The 22,239-nt window shown below is 35.8% G+C and overlaps 2 protein-coding genes and 1 pseudogene across 2 annotated transcripts; all 3 read left to right on the top strand.

Moving 5' to 3' along the window:
• The first annotated feature begins 3,468 nt into the window (after positions 1–3,468).
• On the top strand, positions 3,469–4,550 carry LOC139182996 (olfactory receptor 6C1-like). The gene has a single exon (XM_070788722.1). It carries the CDS (start codon positions 3,469–3,471, stop codon positions 4,405–4,407), a length of 939 nt encoding a protein of 312 aa, XP_070644823.1. The 3' UTR covers positions 4,408–4,550.
• Positions 4,551–11,283: 6,733 nt separating this feature from the next.
• Positions 11,284–12,220, top strand: LOC109558764 (olfactory receptor 6C3). The gene is given in 2 exon segments (XM_019960092.2): positions 11,284–11,394; positions 11,396–12,220. Coding segments are annotated over 2 exon segments (936 nt in total).
• A 4,388-nt stretch (positions 12,221–16,608) lies between these two features.
• On the top strand, positions 16,609–16,718 carry LOC139183378 (U2 spliceosomal RNA; annotated as a pseudogene).
• The last annotated feature ends 5,521 nt before the right edge of the window (positions 16,719–22,239 follow it).

Genomic DNA, 22,239 nt, shown 5'->3' with positions numbered 1-22,239 from the left:
AGTTTATATTTGTTCATAGCATTACTTATGACTTCTTAGGAGTCTTAAATAGTAAAATCAGTACATATAGAGAATGTGAGAAGCTAATTTATGTTTCCAATTATATTGTAGAATTTATGGAGCTTCCCACCCATGTCTCACAATTTAGATAAAATAAGGAAAACAATCATTCAATCCTTAATAGACATTTACATATTGTTGCTTTTTCAAATTGTAGCATTTAGGGAATGCTGGTGATCTTTTCTCAAAGAAGCCATTCTTACAATTTACTGTGAAATAGCAGATATGTCCTAAAAATCATTTCCAGTTATTTTATTTAACCCCAAATTTTATTTAACTCGATGGCAAGTATTTGCTTTATATAGGTTGATTTTCATTTTCAAAGATCCACAAGTCTAATTTGACACTGAGCTATCCAAGACACTAGAATTCATTAAAAAGAAAGAGACATAAAGGAACATGAAGCTTGCTATCCTAAGATCCTTGGGACTAGAAGAAACGTGAATGAGCCATTAGTAAGGAAAGTATGAAATGATGACTTAGAGACTTGGATATATTTTTTATTACATTACCAAAAACATCCCAGGAATGGTTGACACTTCACATCCTAGAAATGATTTACAGATTAGAGTCATAAATAGCTGTTAGTTGCAGAGGATTGTTCACTGAGAACAACGACTTTCAAATTTTAAATATCTATCAAATACTTGAGTTGCCATAAATTTGCCTACAGGAATTATGCTTGTAAGGCTTGCTTTTCTTATAAGTGCTCTTAAACGTTTTTCTCTAGTCATTGAGGATTAGCAAAAGGATAGGTTCATTTTAATGTGAACATCACATTTTTTCCCAGTGCGCTGGCCACCATTGACCTCAGTTGGAATTTTCCCTAAATCAGCAGCAGCTCCACTTTCTGCTATACAGAGGAGTAAATGAAAAGAAAGATCAGGTTTGTAGAGAAAACAAACAAACAAAAAAAAAGTGAAAATTTTCACAACGTTACAATAAATTACATGCTACAAATCAACAAACCCACAACTTGAAATTAAGTATTCCATTGCAAAAACTTCTCTCCTGACACTAGAATGTAAAAGCTACAAGTCAATAAGAATTCAAAAATGAATGATATTGAAATTTGTTATTGTTGTTATTCAGTCACTAAGTCATGTCCAGCTTTTTGCCACCCCATTGACTGCAGCATGTTAGGCTTCCCTGTCCTTCACTATTTCCTAGAGATTGTTCAGATTCATGTGCATTGAGTCAGTGATTGTATCTAACTAACCATTTCACCCTCTGCCACCCCATTCTCCTTTTGCTTTCAATCTTTTCCAGCATCAGAGTATTTTCCAATGAGTTGGCTCTTCACATTAGGTGGCCAAAGTATTGCTGCTTCAGTCACCAACAGTCCCTCCATTGAATATTCATGGTTGATTTCCTTTAGGATTGACTGGTTTGATCTCTTTGCAGTCCGAGGGTCTCTCAGAAGTCTTCTCCAGCACCATCATTTGAAAGCATCAGTTCCTGGGCATTCAGCTTTCATTATGGTCCAACCCTCACAATCATACATGACTACTGAAAAACCTATAGTTTGACGATATGGACCTTTTTGGTAAAATTATATCTCTGCTTTTAAATATGTTTTCTAAGATTGTCATAGTCTTCCGAGGAGCAAGCATCTTTTTTATTTCATGGCTGCAGTCATTGTCCTTAGTGATTTTGGAGCCCAAGAAAGAAAAATCTGTCACTGCTTCCACTTTTTCCATTTCTATTTGCCATGAACTGATGGGACTGGATGCCATAATCTTAGTTTCTTAAATGTTGAATTTTAAACTAGATTTTTCACTCTCTTCTTTCATCCTCACCCAGAGGCTCTTTAGTTACTCTTCACTTTCTGCCATTAGAGTGGTATCATATTTGAGGCTGTTGATATTTTTCTGGGCAATCTTGATTCCAGTTTGTACATCATCCAGCCTGGCATTTCACATGATGTACTCTGGGGCTTCCCTGGTGGCTCAGAGGTTAAAGCGTCTGCCTGCAATGTGGGAGACCTGGGTTCGATCCCTGGGTCTGAAAGATCCCATGGAGAAGGAAATGCCAACCCACTCCAGTATTCTTGCCTGGAGAATCCCATGGAGGGAGGAGCCTGGTGGGCTACAGACCATGGGGTCTCAAAGAGTTGGGCACAACTGAGCTACTTCACTTCACTCTGCATAAAATTGAAATAAGCAGGGTGACAAAATACAGCCTTTCCCAATTTGGAACCAGTCCATTGTTCCATGTCTGGTTCTAACTGTTGCCTCTTGACCTGCATACAGGTCTCTCAGCAGACAGGTAAGGTGGTCTGGTATTCCCATCTCTTTAAGAATTTTCCACAGTAAAAGACTTTACTGTAGTTAATGAGGCAGATATTGAAATTAACTGTTTAAATGATTTCTGCTACTGTTAGTTATGATGACAAAATAAAGACTTCATTGCTCTTTCATGGACTATACTAGTAGCCTGACAAAATAGAACTTCTATTAAGGGAATATTAATGTAGATAAAATAAAAATATAATGTAAAAATCAGAATATACACATATAGATAGAGAGAGAATGCTAATAGTATGTAGATAGAGAGGTTTGGATGAAAAAGAAAATGTTCTCCAGAAGGTAATGTTTTATTTTAGATATTGACATACTTTGGTTTCCTTAGCTCATGCCACAGATCCAATATACTTAATGGCCACTCTGCCTCCTTTCTACTCTTGAGTATCTAATATCTGAGAAGACCACCAAAACAGATACATGACCTGGATTCCTTTATTCCATTATCTGGGGCTTCAGATGAGTAGGAGGTTGAGAAGGTGAGTGTGAGTCTGACTCAAAACTTAAGAAATATGGCATGTAGCTCAAGATTCATCTTCCATGATTTTCCTTTTGGAAACATATGCACTGAATGGCCTTTTTCCTGACACATTTGGCTTTTCTATATTACACTAGGAAACAATCATTATACGAGAAACTAGGTGACATATATTAGGACAGGACGATTTACTGAGGTTGAAGAAAAGACAGTACCCCAATAGGAGGGGATCCTGTGGAGACACTTTTAAAGGGTCAAGAGGTAGCTTCTCTCCTCCTGTATTTCCTAGGTTTGAGAAAAACATAGATTATAATCCTTGCTTCTCATGTGAAGGATATATTGTTTTTATAAGATTTTTAAAAATATTTTTAGCCTGATGCCAATTTGTAAACTAGGGATTTTATAAAGTAACATTCTTTGTGAATCACAAATCTGACATGTAGTAGAAACTTACTTCAAAACAAGTTATCTATTTCATTAACTTTTAAACAATCTCCTGAATTATGTTAGCAGGGCATAGTAGGCTTCCTTTCAGAGCCAAATCCCAGTGCTACACTTGGATAATCCCCTTTTCTGTGTCTTCTGTTTGTGTTTTCTCCTGAAGGTTACTCAAAAGAAGGAGAAAAAATGAGAAACTACACAGAAATAACAGAGTTTATCCTCCTGGGACTGTCAGATGACCCACAACTTCAGGTTGTGAGCTTTATCTTTCTGCTCATCACCTACATGCTCAGCATCACTGGGAACCTGACCATTATCATCCTGACCCTGCTGGATGCCCACCTCCAAACCCCCATGTATTTCTTCCTCAGGAATTTCTCCTTATTAGAAGTTTCATTCACAACTGTCAGTATACCCAGGTTCTTGGCCACCATTATTACAGGAGATAAAACCATCCCTTTTAATGATTGTATGGCTCAGTTATTTTTTTTCATTTTCTTGGGAGTCACTGAGTTTTATCTTCTGGCTGCCATGTCCTATGACCGTTACATTGCCATCTGCAAACCGCTGCATTACTTGACCATCATGAATCACAAAGTCTGCACACTGCTTGTCTTGGCCTCTTGGCTGGCTTCATTCTTAATCATATTCCCATTAGTAATGCTCTTCCTACAGCTTGATTACTGTAAGTCCAATGTTATTGACCATTTTAGTTGTGATTATTTCCCCTTATTATACCTTTCTTGTTCAGACACCAAATTTCTAGAGATAGTAGGGTTTTCCTGTGCTGTGTTTATTCTCTTGTTCACTTTAGCATTAATAATTCTGTCCTACACGTATATCATCAGAACAATTTTGAGGATCCCTTCTACCACTCAGAGGACAAAGGCCTTTTCCACCTGTTCTTCCCACATGATTGTCATCTCCATCTCTTATGGCAGCTGCATTTTCATGTATATGAATCCATCAGCAAAGGACAGGGTGTCTTCAAGCAAGGGAGTGGCTGTGCTAAACACCTCCATAGCTCCCATGCTGAACCCCTTTATCTATACCCTAAGGAATCAGCAAGTCAAGCGAGCCTTCATGGACACAGCAAGGAAGACTATATTTTTCTCAAGTAAATGAAAAATAAAAGTCCTGTTTTATGAATTAGACCCATATGAATGAAAAGCAATTAAATGAAAATCTAGGAATCTCAAAATCTCTTAATATCCACACAGCCTCCCTAGATTCATTTTTTTTTTTTTCACCGCTAGAGGGACTTTATTTATTTATTTTTATTTTATTTTATTTTTAAACTTTACAGATTCATTTTTAATCATTCATATTTTTATTGCCAGCAGTTTATCAAGGATATTTGCATATGTATATTTTCTTTTTGCCATTCAAACTTGAATTCTTCATATATATATATATATATATATATACACACACACATCATATACACAAATATATGCTTATACAGTATACAGTTTTTTTCCCATTAAATTTGCAATCCTTCTCTTAAGTACTTTTCTTCCTTTAGGGCTGGTTTTTCTAGTTGGTAACTATGGGAGTGATTTTATTTTCTTCTTTGAAACATTGTTTTTATGGTAATAGAGAAATTAGGTCTTTTTTTAATATAAATTAATTTCATTATTTCACACTAATTTTTAGAAAATTAAAATCAGAAAGAGGCAGAACAGGTGCTCACAAGAGAGAATAGTGTTTTACAATCTCACCAGAAATCAGGTTTTCTAGAAATTAAATGCATATTAAATCATATTTAATCTTATTTTTAATTTACTACACAGAGACTATAAACATAATCCGACAGTCTTATTAGAATCTTGCACACACCTTCCTTTTCATACTGTGGCCTACTTTGTAACTATGTGAAAAACAATACAACTAAAAGAAAAATGTAATTACATTTTCTTGAGAAATCAAAAAATGTTTCCCATTATGGAGTTTAACATTTTCTGTGCTGTTGTTCAGTCACTCTGTCATGTCCAACTCTTTGTGACCCCATGGACTGCAGACTCCCCGGGTGCAGAAGACTGCACCCAGGTTTCCCTGTTCCTTACTCTCTCCTGGAATTTGTTCAAACTCATATCCATTGAGTCGATGATGCCATTCAAACATCACTGTATTATTCTTCAATTCAAAAAACTATTATAATAAATAGTTGCTTAGGGAAAATTATGATGCAGACCCTGCTTTGGGGAAATGCCAATATTAACATATATACAATAACTATTCTTTTAAGAAACCTGAAGAAACTGGCAACTTAAAAACGAGAGCTGTGTGTTAAGTTTTTAGGTGGGCAATATGAGCAACCCAGGAGACAGTGCCTCAAATAGCTCTGAGAAACTGTTCCAAAGAGGTACGGGGGAAAGATAGTGTATATGTGATTTTGATATACAATTAAGCACACATTTATTTTAGAATTTCTGCTGGTCTTATGAAGCTTCTGCCAGTCATGAGAAACAATTTGCACCATCAAGAATTTTAGTGCTTTTCTAGATATGAGGAGATACAAGAATTGGGCTCATAAAATCAGCTCCTGAGTGTATCTAACTATCTGAAGACTTGTCTTGGCAGTTTTCCTGGAGCAGAGGGTGCCTCATTTCTTCTCTCTACCCTTACTCCTTCAGAGAGTGTTGAAGGTCAGCAGTTGCAGCAGCACATGATTTAATCCTTTTAGAGGTTATATGGCAAGTACCCATGCCAATTGCCAATTTGTAGTTGCTGGATACCAAATATGACTACATTTGCCATGGTCAGTTGTATATTTAAGTAAATGCTTGATGTTAAGCTGGTCTTTTGATAATCAATAACTAAGTTTTTTTTTAATAACTTTCTCATGTCTGTGGCTATTTTGAGATAATAGCTTATACATACAATTCTTTTAATTGTCTCTTTAAGTGATATGCCTAATCAGTATTAGAGAAACTAACAGTACCAAAGTTTTAATATACACTAAACTGAGATTGTCTTGTTAAAAATGCTTATTTTAAGCAGTAGAATATGATATCATATGGAAAATGTACTGATTAGAATTTATATGAACAATTGTACAAGATCATACAATTTTAGCCCTGAACATTTTTTTCTGTTTTCCATGAAGTCAAAAACTGAAATAATAATGGAGAGTGCTCAAACTCATCCTACACTTTTAAACCATTATTATAGAAAGACTGTAATCATAATTCATTGAACTAAGTTTTGATATTCTTGTACAATACTCAGTTGAGAGTCTTAGATACATCATTTGCTGAAACACACAGAAAATAACATAAACCATACTGAGGCGATTTCCACACTGTAGGGAAGTCATGCAGTTACTTTTTCCTCCCCTCATGCTGGACATTTATAATTTCTAAGCTTAATTGGAAACATGTGAAAATACTGAAGTTAGACTTGATTGATAACTGTGACTTCTTAATAACTCAAAAAAAATATATACCATAGACTGTAGATAGGTGTAGTTCTGGTAATTAAAAGAACTGTAAAATTATTGCAAAAGATATGAGAGAGTTTATGTTGATATTATCAGATAATACAGCTCTCTACATAACACTATGCAAATTCCTTAGTGGTTAGTATAAATGTTTGCAAACTGTATGAGCATTTTGATTATCAATATCACCAGTCAAGATATACTTTTTCTATAAAAGGGTCATATATTAATAATTTAGAATTTGTAGACCATAAGTCCTTGAGGTAACTAACTGTCCCTCTCTGTAGTGTGGATGCAGCTATGAACAACATGTAAATGAAAGAGCTAAAGCATGTCTAATAAAGCTTTTAATAAAAATAGTTCATGAGCCAAATTTGCCCAATAGGCTATAGATAGTCTATCCACTTGCTGTCTTAAAATTTCCCATAAACTTTGACCAATTGGGCAACAATCTTATAAAATATTTTCAGAGAAAAAGATAAGACAAATGTTTCGGCAAGAGAATAACATTTACGGGTACCTCATAAAGTTGTTGGCAGGATTCGAAGAGGCAATATGAAGAAAACAATTAAAATAGGTCTGCTGCTGCTGAGGCTGCTGCTAAGTCACTTCAGTCGTGTCTGACTCTGTGCGACCCCATAGACGGCAGCCCGCCAGGCTCCCCTGTCCCTGGGATTTAGGTCTGGACTATAGTTTTTTTTTTTTTTTTTTAATTTTAATTAGTGGCTAGTTACTTTACAATATTGTATTGGTTTTGCCATACGTCAACATGAATCCGCCATGGGTGTACACGTGTTCCCAATCCTGAACCCCCCTCCCACCTCCCTCCCCATACCATCCCTCTGGGTCATCCCAGACTATAGTCATTGCTGAAAAAAAATTATCTCTACCCTCCTCTTTCTTTTTCTCCTCCTCATTATTATTAGAAGTACTATTAATAATGTAAAGAATTTATATATATATATATATGAGTTTCTAATTTTTTTTTTAAGCTCAGTAAACATTGTTATGGTCTGTGACGTGTTATTGATTATTTACATAGTCTTTTATATGCTTAAAAGACTTTATAGTGTAGAATACTTTTCTATAGTGACCTTAAAATACTTTGCAGAATCTCATCCTTGAGTACCATAAAGCTCCATTTCTTTTTTAAAATTTCTTAGCATATATACTTTATTGAAGTATAGTTGACTTACAGTGTTTCAGGTACATAGCCAGGTAATTCAGTTACACATATACACATATATTATTTTTCAAATTATTTTCCATTATGGGTTATTACACGATATTGTTTATAGTTCCCTATGTGATATAATAAAACTTTGTTGCTTGTTGTATATATATTTTTATAATTAGAAATATAGCATTTTATTAATATGAAGTCAAGTTGAGTCAAAATGTCAAATTTTTTATTTAGGAAAAAATTCATAAATTTTCTAAGATATATATATACATATGTATATATATCTTAGAAAATTTATGAATTTCTAATTTTTATAATTAGAAATATAACATTTTATTAATATGAAGTCAAGTTGAGTCAAAATGTCAAATTTTTTTATTTAGGAAAAAATTCATATATCTTAGAAAATTTATGAATTTCTAAATTTATTAATTTATATGTATATGTATATATATATACCCTACAAATACTATTTATATATATATATGTATATGAAAACTGTTCTACTATGCTTGATAAAAGCTTGAGAAAAGGACATAAAAAAAAAGTAGAAGAGATGGAGAAATCTGAAAACAAAAGCTAAATGAGATGGGAACACTGAATATGAAATAGAAAAAGTGAAACCAACTAAATAAAAGTAAAAGATCATCCTGTGGTCCAGTTCTTCTTAAACATGGCTGCTCCTTAGAATCGTATCTGGAGCTTTGGAGGAAAAAAGCAATACCCGGGCATTTGTATTTTTCAAAAAATTCCAAGATATTTCAGATATGCATCTTTATTTTAAAAGGTGACTATAGGTTTTCCTATTAAATGTTAGTGTTGATGATATAGAATTCTATTGTTGACCAATCATGATACAATGATATTAAGGAGTAATAGTTACATAATCACAATAGTAAAAGATGTTTTTCAATTTTCACAATCATTAGCCAGAGAGCATTTAAAGATCAGTGCAATTGCAAGCTGTAATGGGAACATGATTAACCTAATAATATAAAATAATTCCATATTGTTTGGGAGGTTAAGCAGAGAGATATAGTATTTGGAAGTACATATATGCACAGGTTTTCATCCACCCAGTCAGTCTACGTCTTTTGGTTGATGCATTTGACTCATTTACATTTAAGGTGATTATCAATATGTATCATCCTATTATTATTTTCTTAATTGTTTTGGGTTTATTTTTTTAGGTCTTTTCCTTGTCTTGTTTCCTGCTTAGAGAAGTTCCTTTAGCATTTGTTGTAAAACTGGTTTGGTGGTGCTGAATTCTTTCAATTTTTGCTTATCTGGAAAGCTTTTTATTTCTCCATCAAGTCTGAATGAGGCTTGCTGGGTAGAGTATTCTTGATTGTAGGTTCTTCTCTTTTCATCACTTTAAATATATCATGCCATTCCCTTCTGGCTTGTAGAGTTTCTGTTAAAAAGTCAGTGGATAACCTGATGGAAGTTCCCTTGTATGTTATTTTTTCCTTGTTACTCTTAATATTTAATAAAATTCTTATATAACTTAGAATTATGAAAGAACCTTGAAGCTCCAACAATAATGAAGTCTAAGGATAAGTAATGAAGTGTATATGTAGAAAACTTTCATGTGCCAAGAATATGACTAAAACTAAAGTCGACTGAGTGCTATTTTTGTAAGATTTCACATCTATTTTATTAGTCAAAAATAGTAAATAATTGTGATAAATGAAAAAAGTATTATTTTGTAGAAGTCCCCATTGAACTCTTCTGTGGGATGAACATAAACATTCCCAAGAGAGATTCACTATAGAAGAGAGTCAGGAGGCTCTGAGAACACCAATGGTAGATTCCAGAAACCCCTGACGTTCCATGTCATAGCACAGCTGTTGCCTGGCCTTTGTTCCCAGGAGATCAACACAGGTCTCTCTTCATAAGTCACAACAGCTAAACTTGAATATTTGAGCATTTAGTGCAACTAAATGCCAGATCCTAGTTTAAGACTCTACACTCATAATACCCCACGTTGCCATGTCACTTGCAGTTCTCACTTTAAATATTGCTCCCTTAAACTTCTAGACCAACGTTATTGAAGAGGATGATAGAAGTTCCATATCTTCTTAAAGTTTTGATATTCCATTTTTATTTTTCATGAATCATCATAAAATAGATAAAAAATAATCAAATTTGATTCGTGTGATGTTTACTAGTGTCTGGCAGAGTAGTGATGATTTATCTTCTATTATTCACAGCAGAAATGTGAATGTCTAAAATAAGATAAGGAAGCTATTATGATTTTAGCAAACCAGATACGCAGAATGATAGAAACATCCAGTGGAGCTGGGAATCAGCTGAATGGCTTTGGATTAATAGGAGAGGTTTTCCTCTACATTTCTGGAATATCCTTTTGGATTAGTCACCTCATGTAAAAGATAAATGTGGGGTCGAACTCCAAGGGAATAAAACAGTTGTTCATAAAGTTTAATAGCTGAGAAGCAACGATGTTCAAATGGAAAATGTACTGGGCTGAAGTCTGGGTAATAGAGCTGCTACTATCTGAGGCAAGTAGTTATTTTTCAGTTCGTGCTTCAATGCAAAATAAAAAATTGATAAATACTGCATATTCTTTTAAGCTCAAAAATATACACAGTCTTGTATATATATAAAGTTTCTATACATATATGCATAGAAAATCTTAGAGAATGTCAAACATTAATGATTTCAAAGGAATTATCAGATAAACCATTAAGTGAATGATATTTAATATATAAAATAATTATATTTTCTTGTAAATAATATCTAATACCTATAGCCTATTCATGTTGATAATTACATTCCAAAACCCCAATATAAAAATAAAGCTGGTAATTAAATTATTAATCATTAAATATTTTAAAGTTTATTTTATTTGCTAAGAAAATCGTGAATTGATTTCTTGTTTCATAAAAGGTGTTGTTACTTTATTCTTTTAAGTTTCATCTATATCTTATGATGGAATTAAGATCATCCACTTCTCTTTTAGATGGCAGTGTTTTCTGATACCTGACAAAAAATGATGTATGTTTTATAGGATTATCCCAACAAAACTGCAAGGACTTGCATAAACTAGACAAAGCAAAAAGTATCAAATTCATTTATCATCTCTGAGTAATATGACTCATATAAAGATTTCCTAACTTCTCCTGTTAGATTTAGAATAAGAGAACTATTATATAAAACATGACCCACAAATACATTTTAAGAAAAATTGTAAATAAGGTATTAAACGAAAACAATATTGGCATGATTAGATAGAATGCTTTAGAAATGATGATGATATTGTTCATCATGAATTATATTTTTCATCTATTCCTTTAATACACTTTCTATCTAAATATATTTAAAAGAAGAAAAAGGAAGGGAAAAAGAGAAAGAAATGAACCACACAGTGATCACAGAGTTTGTCCTTCTAGGCCTTTCTGATGATCCTGAGCTTCAGATTGTGATTTTCCTCTTTTTATTAATCACATATGTATTAAGTGTCACTTGGAAACCTGACCATCATCACCCTAACCTGGGTGGACTCCCATCTCCAGACACCAATGTATTTCTTCCTCTGAAACTTCTCTTTCTTAGAAATCTCCTTTACTACTGTGTGCATCCCTAGATTTCTGGGGGCAATTATTACCAAAGACAAGACTATTTCTTACAACAATTGTGCAGCCCAACTATTTTTCTTTATTTTCATGGGGGTGACTGAATTTTACATTCTGACCGCCATGTCCTATGACCGCTATGTTGCCATCTGCAAGCCCCTGCATTACACAACCATCATGAGCAGGAAACTCTGCAGCCTGCTTGTGCTCTGTGCTTGGCTCGGTGGGTTTCTGACCATTTTCCCACCCCTTATGCTTCTCCTCCAGCTGGATTACTGTGCTTCCAATGTCGTTGATCACTTTGCATGTGACTATTTCCCCCTTTTACAATTGTCTGGTTCAGATACATGGTTCCTAGAAATAATTGGTTTTTACTTTGCTTTGGTTACCTTGCTATTCACTTTGGCCTTAGTGATTTTGTCATATATGTACATTATCAGGACTATTCTGAGAATCCCATCTGCCAGTCAGAGAAAAAAGGCCTTCTCCACTTGTTCCTCTCACATGATTGTCATCTCCATCTCCTATGGAAGCTGTATATTCATGTATGCTAATCCCTCGGCCAAAGAAATGGCGTCATTGACAAAAGGAGTAGCTATTCTCAATACCTCTGTGGCCCCCATGCTGAACCCCTTCATCTACACCCTGAGAAACCAGCAAGTGAAACAAGCCTTCAAAGACATGGTCTATAAAGCAGTCCTTTCTGCCAATAAATGATTTTTTTGGTCAACTCTAAAGGGCAGTTTGGCTAATTCCTGAAGTCCCTTAAAGTCTGTATAACTATGGTTGGTCTTTATAGTCTCTTAACATGCCACCTGACAGTTAATATATTATTTTTCCAGTCTGCTGCTTCTACTTCCATTCCTGTTTCTCCAGTGTATTATTTTTTGACATTTAAAAATATAATAAGGTTATTTCTAATGCAGAACTTTTGTAAAAATGAAATGCATTTCTTTAAGACATAGCACAATGTGAAAGATGGTTTTAATTCTCTTCATCAGTCCCTGAAAAGATCCTATTATACCACCTTGTACTTCAAATACAGAGTTTCAAAATGAGTGTGTAATTTCCTGTGTATTTTCAAGATGAACATTAATATTTCCTATGGTTTAAAGAACCTATATATTCTGTGTGATATTATGTGTGAAGTGAAAATATCTCCTGTCATATCAACAAACAAGAAACGTCACAGCCATCAGCAATTTCTGGTCTCCAAATGTGAATGAGAGCTCCCAAAACTGAGAATCAGTAGAGTCTCATTCCCTCATGGTGATTGCTGAGTACCTGGGGGTGATGCAAGAAGTAGCCACTTGCAACTCTTTAAGATGAACAAGGGAACCAGATATGGCCCCAGATAGCTGAGAAGGAAATGGCAACCCACTCCAGTGTTCCTGCCTGGAGAATCCCAGGGATAGGGGAGCCTGGTGGGCTGCCATCTATGGGGTCGCACAGAGTCGGACACGACTGAATCAACTTAGCAGTAGCAGTAGCAGCTGAGGTGTTTATGAAAAGAATTAATTCAGTGGACCTAGAGGCTTGCATCTTCCCATACCTAGAATGTTAAATTCCTTAATTTGATACCTGATCTTTGGTGTTCAGACTGCCTGCTCTCTTTGTTGCGAACTTGTATATAGTCTGACTCCCTCTCCTGTCTTCTTGAAACAGTTTTCTCAGAGCTACTGAGGTGCTGTTTCCTGGGCTCAGAGTCCTAAACATTCCCATCAAATAAAATAGCTCTCTTCTTTCAGGTTGTGACTATATTTTTTTAATCGGCATACGCTAAATTCAATCCAAAGAGGTATGTACTCATGCATCAGACTTTTAATGTCAAGATATTTATTTTGTGAAATTCAATACATGTTTTGAAGGTAAATATTGATCACGATATCATGTAATTTGTATATAATTCACATGTTCTCTATTATTTTGGAAAAAAATTCATTCAAATAATTCAGAATAAATTCAATAAAACTAAAACACTGCCACTTTCCTGATTTTAGTGATAATATTTATGACGGTTATTTTGAGGTCTTTGTCAAATGTTTAAAAACCTCCATTTGTTTAAGGTTAAATTTTTGAGGTTTATTTTATTTGATTGGGTTATTTTCTGTTTCTTCTTTTCCCTTGTAACTTGGTGTTTTTACCTACACCAAGTGGCGGTTCAACTGCTATTCCAGTATTTTGGAGTTGGATTTATTCAGGACTTCATCATGATCAAGTCCACCAAGAGATTTGGGGGCATCCCACATATTTTATGAGCATGACTTTGGGATGCTTCAGAGGGCCCCTGAGACAACCCAAAGAGCCATTAAACCACCTGGGTTCATTAGACATGTTAGGTTACATGGGAAATATTGTTGAAGGGATGATAAATCGTCTCAGGTCATACAATATGGTTGACTTACTAATATATATATATATATCCTAAAATTATGTGGAATTCGTATAGATCTGATATGCCCTGATAAAAATGTGCTCAATTATAATTCTAGTTATCATATTAGTGTTACATATCACAGCAATGGCCAGGCTACTTTGTCAATTGCAATTTAATCAGATTTTTAACATGCCTTCTATGGTTTCACTGTGATGCCTTTGCAAGAATACAGCTATTTCAAGATTTATGGAAAAGACTTTTCTAACATTAACCAATAAAAACTTTTGTTTGTTTGTTATCTGGTAAACTGGTAACAGGCTGGAATTTAGCCAATTCTCTATGTTAAGAGAACAAAGTTTTCTTAGATTGAAGCTTTCAATAACAGATTATGAATTTCTTTGCCTTTAAGTATTTTATTTGTTTTTTAAATCTTTTGTTACTTTGGTAAGAATTATTAAAGATTATGGTACATATAAAAGCTTATTCTGCTTCTATAAGAAATAACCCTTCACTGTTAGACTTTTGCTATTTGATGTCCTTAAAACATGGCAATAGTCTACTCCTAAATCAGAGAATTAAAAATGGGTTAACAATAGCTGTATATCAAAGAGTCAGGGCTATGGGAAATCCAAGATGGCAGCTTGGATTTTTCAGGCTCCCTGACAAACCTCATTTTTATTTGATAGGTTAAAGCCTTCCCTGGCAACAGGGTTAATGCCCTCACAATGACAAAAAAAAAAAAAATGTATTTCACGTAATATTAAGTTCTAATTTTGTTAATTAAGGTCTGTGTTTACTACGACTCACTTCTGAGATAGTTCCTTACTGTTATGTTATATTGATAAAGGTTTAATTAAGTTATTAAAAAGGACACTCTAAGTTTGTTTCTTAAGCTTATCTCAATAGACAACCTTTCGATGTTCAACGAGGAGAGTCACACCTGTCTATAGTCATTTAACCAAGTCAGATGACCCAGGGTATGCTGGGCTTACCTAATGAAAGTTCTTGACTTAAATTCTTGCTTGTGACTTTATTAACAGCTGTTAACTGTACTATTTTCTATGTCTCCTGTATCAGAAGATTGTTTCTTATGTTAGTAAATGTGTGACTGAGCCTGTGATAAAATGCTGATAAGCAGTTCCATAAGATCAATGATTGTAATAATGTAACTCTAGATATGGGAAGAAGCAACAAGAGGGACTATATTCCTGGACCAAGAGGCTAGTAAGACAGGTATGGTCCAGAGACTTTTGCTGGTCACAAGACCTGGTCCGATAACAGCACCCTGAGTGGCCAATCAATGAAATCTTCCCCGGACCTGGAATGAGCCTTCCCAGCACTGCGGGGCACAATGGGCATGAAGTGCACCCAAAGCATGGTCAAATATGTGGACCCTGCTGACTGGGAGTTGGCACTTGCCAGCTGCCTCTACAAAGATTACATCATGACCACTGCAAGCTGCTGACCTTCAACACCCCTTAAAAGGAGCTCAGGATGGAGATCAGAAATAAGGCACTCTGTGCTCTGGGAAAAGCCCAGAAGAACTGGCCTTCAGATAGTCAGATGTTTTCAGGTAAAGATTTTATGAGCCCAAATTCTTGCATCGTCTTGTACCTAGAGAAACACTAATGTCACGAACCAATGTCTGGCCCTGGTTCTCCTGGCTAGCCCCTGAGCAGCTTTCCTACTTCTTCTAATCTTTGGGCCATGTACCTTTAACTTTTTTGTTAAGTTTGTTTCTTCTAGAATACAACAAATATCCAAGTGGTAGTACAACAAGAATATCCTCTGACCAACCCAAAGACAATGCTGAAAGAAATCACCTTATCATTCCATGGACTCTCATCTCCCTCCATAAATGCACCCCGACAAGGAAGCAGGCAAAGGGAACCCAGAGCCCCATGACACCCCTGTACAGCCTGAAGAAGCCAGAGTGGCCATCATTCCTCTTCTCCTGAGACTCAGTTCCCAAATGCCTAAGAAAGGAAATAGGTAGATAGTTAGACATGAACAGGCTATCAACAGGGACCAAAGAATTGGCCCTAAAAATAAAGGAAGGGAGGAATGTGGTGACCCAGGGACTAAAAAGCAGATAAAACCAAGGAGGGTCTTGGAATGCAGGAACAGAAAAAGCAGACACATATGGTCCTTCCCTTCCCCCATGTCATAACTATTAACGGATTTCAGGTCCTCCTGAGCAGTATAACCTGTCTCACCTCCTACCTCACACAAGGAAGGTATTTGCCTTACTCTTCCCTACCCAGTATGCATGCCTCATTCAATCAGCAAGTGACCCGCAAGACACCTATCCCATTCCTTGTACTTGTATCCTGGGTATAAAAGTGGACTAAGGACTGTTCAACGTTGGTTCTCCCTTGAGCTGGCTCAGTGTTCTAACAGCGTCTCTCATTCTTTTTTCTTTCTTTTTTAAAAAAATTTATTTATTCTTTTATTGAAGGGTAATTAATTGCTTTACAAAATGTTGCTCTTTTCTGTCAAAGCTCAACATGAATCAGCCATAGCTATACATATATCCCCTCCCTTTTGAACCTCCCTCTAAACTCCCTCCCAATCCCACCCGTGTTGATGCAGAGCCCCTGTTTGAATTTCCTGAGCCATACAGCAAATTCCCCTTGACTATCTATTTTACATATGGTAATGTAAGTTTCCATGTTACTCTTTCCATACTTCTCACCCTCTCCTCCCCTCTCCCCATGTCCCTAAGTCTATTGCTTCTCAGGCTTTTGGCTAAGATCAAGTGTAGTATCTCTTCTTATCAGCATCTCCCACCCTAATAAACTTTATTTCCCTCTCATTCTATATGTCTGGAAATTCTTTTCCAACCTGTGTACAGACCACGACAGTATCTTCTATATTTGCGTTTGGAGATTCCTTGGTAAGCTGATTAAAGTTTGGGTCATATCTGTTTTGATCCTGTATTGTCCCTAGTGCTCCTATAGTACCTAAAGCTAGAAGAATCTCAATGAATGTTTGTTGAATGAATAATAGTGATTGAGTCAATAGATGAGGTTTCTTTAATTTTCTGTCCTTTCTAAAATTAGATTAAAAGGAATTTGAGTTGTAAATTCTTATAAAATAGATTTTATGCTTTCAGTAATTACTGGAACAGTGACAATCAATCAGATGAAAACAGGACCTCTGGTAGATCTTTCTCAATGATTAGTATCACTATTATGGAAAAATAACCTGAAAAGTTTTTTGAATAGTTTGAACAGTTTAAAGTGTATTTAATCCAAAATTTCTCACAAATTTCATTGGAATTCACTGAGTATGATATTTTTTCTCATTCTTGTTTTTATTGTGCTCTATTTGATTTTTAATTTTTTTTTTTATTTAGTAGCACAGAGGCCAACTTTATAGAGACATTTTATAACATAAGAAAGGAAAATGTAATGTTTACTCATAAGATCCATTCACCACAGTATTTTAGTCAGCAAGGGGGAAAAGGTCTATTCTTCAGAGAAATGGTGATTTAGGATATTCAGGAAATCCCTTCCAAAATCCTGTACATTTAGATATCTTCACATAGATAGTAAGCAAAATAATCCATTTGCTTCTGGCTTAGTTCTCATGCTTTTATATCTGTTTGGATATTATCTGCAAAGTTTTCTGTTTCAGTAGTGATATAAATGTTGATAATATGTTTATAATCCTTAGTGTATTTCCTCTTGGCCCTGTTGTCACATTTGATTCACTGGAGTATTTCCCATGAGCCTTGGCTATATGGTGGATAAAGCAACATTTGCCTCATGCAGGTTAAAATTCATATAGAAATCACATCCAGAAAGGACCACAGTAACTCCATATCTTGCTTCCCTTCACTGTGTTTGCTCCCATGGCTTCCATGTAACATGTATCAAGGAAATTTATCTATAGAAATAAGGTAATTCCAAATGTGTTGAGATAGAGCATTCTTAGAAATGTTTGATATCTTATCCTAAAATTGAAATAGTGACCAGGTTTTTAAAATAGCTTCAGTCACCTGAAGTGATGCATTTGTACAAAAAGAGGTAAGACTGTAAAGTAAAAGCCAATGATAACTTTTTCTTAGCATTGATATATACATTCTTAGCTTAACTTTTCATTACATGGAGATGAATAATTTGGAGTTGCCTTTCCTTTCTGTAAATATCAAGGGTTATGAAGAATGAGCACATTAATACTTTCTGTTTCTCTTATTAATTATTTACTCATTGTTAGAAAATTACTCTTTGAGTTTGGTCCTCCTCATTGAATATATGTTTGATAAATAACACATGCTTCGGTTCAAGCAGAAAGAATTTAGAATACCAATTTGACCACTTACTAGCTATATGATTTTGTTTAATATTTAGCCTCTCATTGTTAGGTTATTCAAACATTACACAAAGCTATTGCAATGAGTCTATTCAGATCAGATCAGATTAGATCAGTCTCTCAGTCGTGTCCGACTCTGTGACCCCATGAATCGCAGCACGCCAGGCCTCCCTGTCCATCACCAACTCCTGGAGTTCACTCAGACTCACGTCCATCGAGTCAGTGATGCCATCCAGCCATCTCATCTTCTGTCGTCTCCTTCTCCTCTTGCCCCCAATCCCTCCCAGCATCAGAGTCTTTTCCAGTGAGTCAACTCTTTGCATGAGGTGGCCAAAGTACTGGAGTTTCAGCTTTAGCATCATTCCTTCCAAAGAAATCCCAGGGCTGATCTCCTTCAGAATGGACTGGTTGGATCTCCTTGCAGTCCAAGGGACTCTCAAGAGTCTTCTCCAACACCACAGTTCAAAAGCATCAATTCTTCGGTGCTCAGCCTTCTTCACAGTCCAACTCTCACATCCATACATGACCACAGGAAAAACCATAGACTTTGTTGGCAAAGTAATGTCTCTGCTTTTGAATATGCTATCTACGTTGGTCATAACTTTCATTCCAAGGAGTAATCATCTTTTAATTTCATGGCTGCAGTCACCATCTGCAGTGATTTTGGAGCCCAGAAAAATAAAGTCTGACACTGTTTCCACTGTTTCCCCATCTATTTCCCATGACGTGATGGGACCGGATTCCATGATCTTTGTTTTCTGAATGTTGAGCTTTAAGCCAACTTTTTCACTCTCCATTTTCACTTTCATTAAGAGGCTTTTGAGTTCCTCTTCACTTTCTGCCCTAAGGGTGGTGTCATCTGCATATCTGAGGTGTTCGATAACTGCATAAATCTTAGCATTGTCTCTCAAACGAGTTTCCTCAAAAATGGTTATTAATTTTTATATTGGGATCATCTTCCTCAAAGGTAATAATTGATTTTACTTTTAGGAATAATAATAAAAATAGTATTTACTCTGGGAATGCATGCTTTAAAATTTTTATATAATTTCACTTTTCTTTTAATTAAATTAGCCCTCATAATAATTCCTTGAAATATTATAGTCATGTTCAAGTTGGAAAAGAAACCTATAACTCAGAGAGTTGTATTTTTAATAATTTCTCTTGGAATACAAATCCCTAATAGTCTCATATGTTTTTAACTAAAGTTAAGTCCTGATGCCATATTTTTATAAGAATGTATTTCCTTTTTAATTTAAAAATTATCTTCAGACATAGATAATAGTTAAAACTGAGACAATTAGGGGAGAAGCAACATTTCTAGGAAATTATACAGATTTTGAGAGTGACTTAGGTCTTTACAGTTTTCCCTTCATTATTCCTATTCATACTTATTGGTGCTTTGATTTGATTTCCCTTTTCCATTCAGAAAGAAACAAGGACTTTTTTTTTTTTTTTAATTAGAGGACTGAGAGAAACAGGACTCTGAACTAATTGTCGGACTAGCAAAGGCAGTCATAAAGTAATATTCTGAAAATAATCTAAATTGACTCTTATGAGTAGTTTTTATTTTTTTCCCTTACAGTCATGATGATGTTTTTCCATGGTATTAGATGTCAGCAAACACAATCAGGAGTGGAATGAATCATTCTAGAAAAAATTACCCAAGATATCAAATTTAATAAATATTCTGTTTTCTTCTGTGACAAGTTATTCTAGCTTATAAACCTAACACCAAGAAAAAGATCCTCAAGCGAAAGGAAAAGATAAAGAAGTGGAATACTATGTCGTATGCATAAGAGTGCAAACTGCCTTGAGGATATATGTGTTCATAGAATTACTTACGATTTCCTTAGGAGTCTTAAACTTATGAAGAGAAAATTCAGTACACATAGAGAATGTGAGAAGCTAATTTGTTTCCAATCATATTGTGGAATTTAGAGAGCTTCCCACTCATGTCCCACAATTTATATAAAATAAGGAATGTAATCTTTAATAAACATTTAAATATCGTCACTTTTTTAAATTGGTGAATTTGGGGAATGCTAGTGATGTTTTCTCAAAGAAGCCATGCTTATACTTTACTATGGAATAGCACGTGTGTCCTGAAAATCACTTCCAATTATCTTATTTAACACAATGGCCAGCATTTGTTTATCATATAGGTTAATTTTCACTTTCAATGAGCCACATGCCTGTTTCGACAATGAGATCAAAGACACTGTTGCTAAGTCACTTCAGTCGTGTCTGACTCTTTGAGACTCTATGGACTATAGCCTGCCAGGCTCCTTTGTACATGGGGATTCTCCAGGCTGAATACTGGAGTGGATTGCCATGCCCTCCTCCAGGGCATCTTCCCAACCTAAAGATGGAACCCACATCTCTTATGTCTCCTGAATTGGCAGGCGTGTACTTTACCACCAGTGCCACCTGGGAACCCCTTATCCAAGACACTAGAATTCATTACAAAGGAAGGGACAGAAAGGAATATGTAACTTGTTATCCTAAGTTCCATGGGACTAAGGGAAAAAAAGTTTGAATGAGTTGTAAGGAAAAAAAAAAAAAAACTCGGAAATGATGTCTTAGAAATTTGCATATATTCTTCATTACTTTACCAAAACCATCCCAGGAATAATTAACACCTCACATTCCAGAAGTGGTTTACACATCAGAGTCATCAGTTCAGTTCAGTTCAGTTCAGTCGCTCAGTCATGTATGACTCTTAGACACAGTTGTTAATTACAGATGGTTTTTGTTAACTGAGAACAATGACTTTTATATTTGTAAATATGTATCAAATTCTGGGTTGCCTGAATTTATTGAGAGAACTCAGCTTCCTTTTAACATAAATTCATTATTATTACTGTTAATTCGAATGACAAAAGTTTTCATTGCTATTTCATGTTTATACTAATACACTGACAAAATAGAGATTCTATTAAGGGAAGATTAATGTAGATACTTCCCAGGTAGCACAGTTGGTAAATAATCTGTTTGCCAATGCAAGATTTGCAAGAGACTTGGGTTCAATACTTGGATGGGGAAGATCCCCTGAAGTAGAAGATGGCACCTGCACTCCAGTATTCTTGCCTGGAAAGTTCTATCAGCACAGGAGCCTGGTGGGCTACAGTCAATGGGGCTGCAAAGTGTTGGACACTTCTGAGAAACAGAAACGGACAGAAAATACTAGTAACATTTAGATGGAATAAATTTTGAAGAAAAAATATTCTCTGGAAGGTAATGTTTGTTTTCAGATATTCATATACTTTGGTTGAGAGCTTAGCTGAAGAGCCAATGGAGCGAAGCAACCATCTGTGGGATTATGACTGAACACCTCTAAGTGAGAGTCCTGCCCATGCAGAATGATATGTTAGCATCACAGGAGCCTTGATTGGCGTTGGATAGCTGGTCCCTTAACATCCCTCCTGGCAGGACTCCCCGGGGTCCCTAAGGGAGCGCCACCCTGTTCTTTGGGACCAGGGTCAGGTGCAGAGAGCCCTTCATCCTGGGACTGGGTGCAGCCAGAAAGGTAGTCATTCCTTCACCCATCACGGTGCCCCAATTTGTAGGGAACCTGGTGCTAAACCATTCATAGATGACCTAATTCTCGTTTGGGATTTCCTATGTAGCAGAGCTGCATAGGAATCAACAAAGTTGATTGACACTAGTTCCGTCTAGTCAAGGCTGTGGTTTTCTGATGCTGGGAGGGAATGGGGGCAGGAGAAGAAGGGGACAACAAAGGATGAGATGGCTGGATGGCATCACCGACTCGATGGACTTGAGTTTGGGTGAACTCCAGGAGTTGGTGATGGACAGGGAGGCCTGGCATGCTGCGATTCATGGGGTTGCAAAGAGTCGGACAGGCCTGAGCAACGGAACTGAACTGAGCTGACTGATGTAGCAGAGCAGCTCCATTGCTGCTATCTACTGAAAGCTTCAATAATTTGGCCAGTTGATGCCAAGAGCTGAGTCATTGGAAAAGACTATGATGCTGGGAAAGATTGAGGACAGAAGGAGAAGAGGATGTCAGAGGAATGGCATC

The sequence above is a fragment of the Bos indicus genome, chromosome 5 (assembly GCF_029378745.1).
Source record: "Bos indicus isolate NIAB-ARS_2022 breed Sahiwal x Tharparkar chromosome 5, NIAB-ARS_B.indTharparkar_mat_pri_1.0, whole genome shotgun sequence".
Lineage (NCBI taxonomy): Eukaryota > Metazoa > Chordata > Mammalia > Artiodactyla > Bovidae > Bos > Bos indicus.
This window is presented reverse-complemented; position numbering and strand designations above follow the sequence as displayed.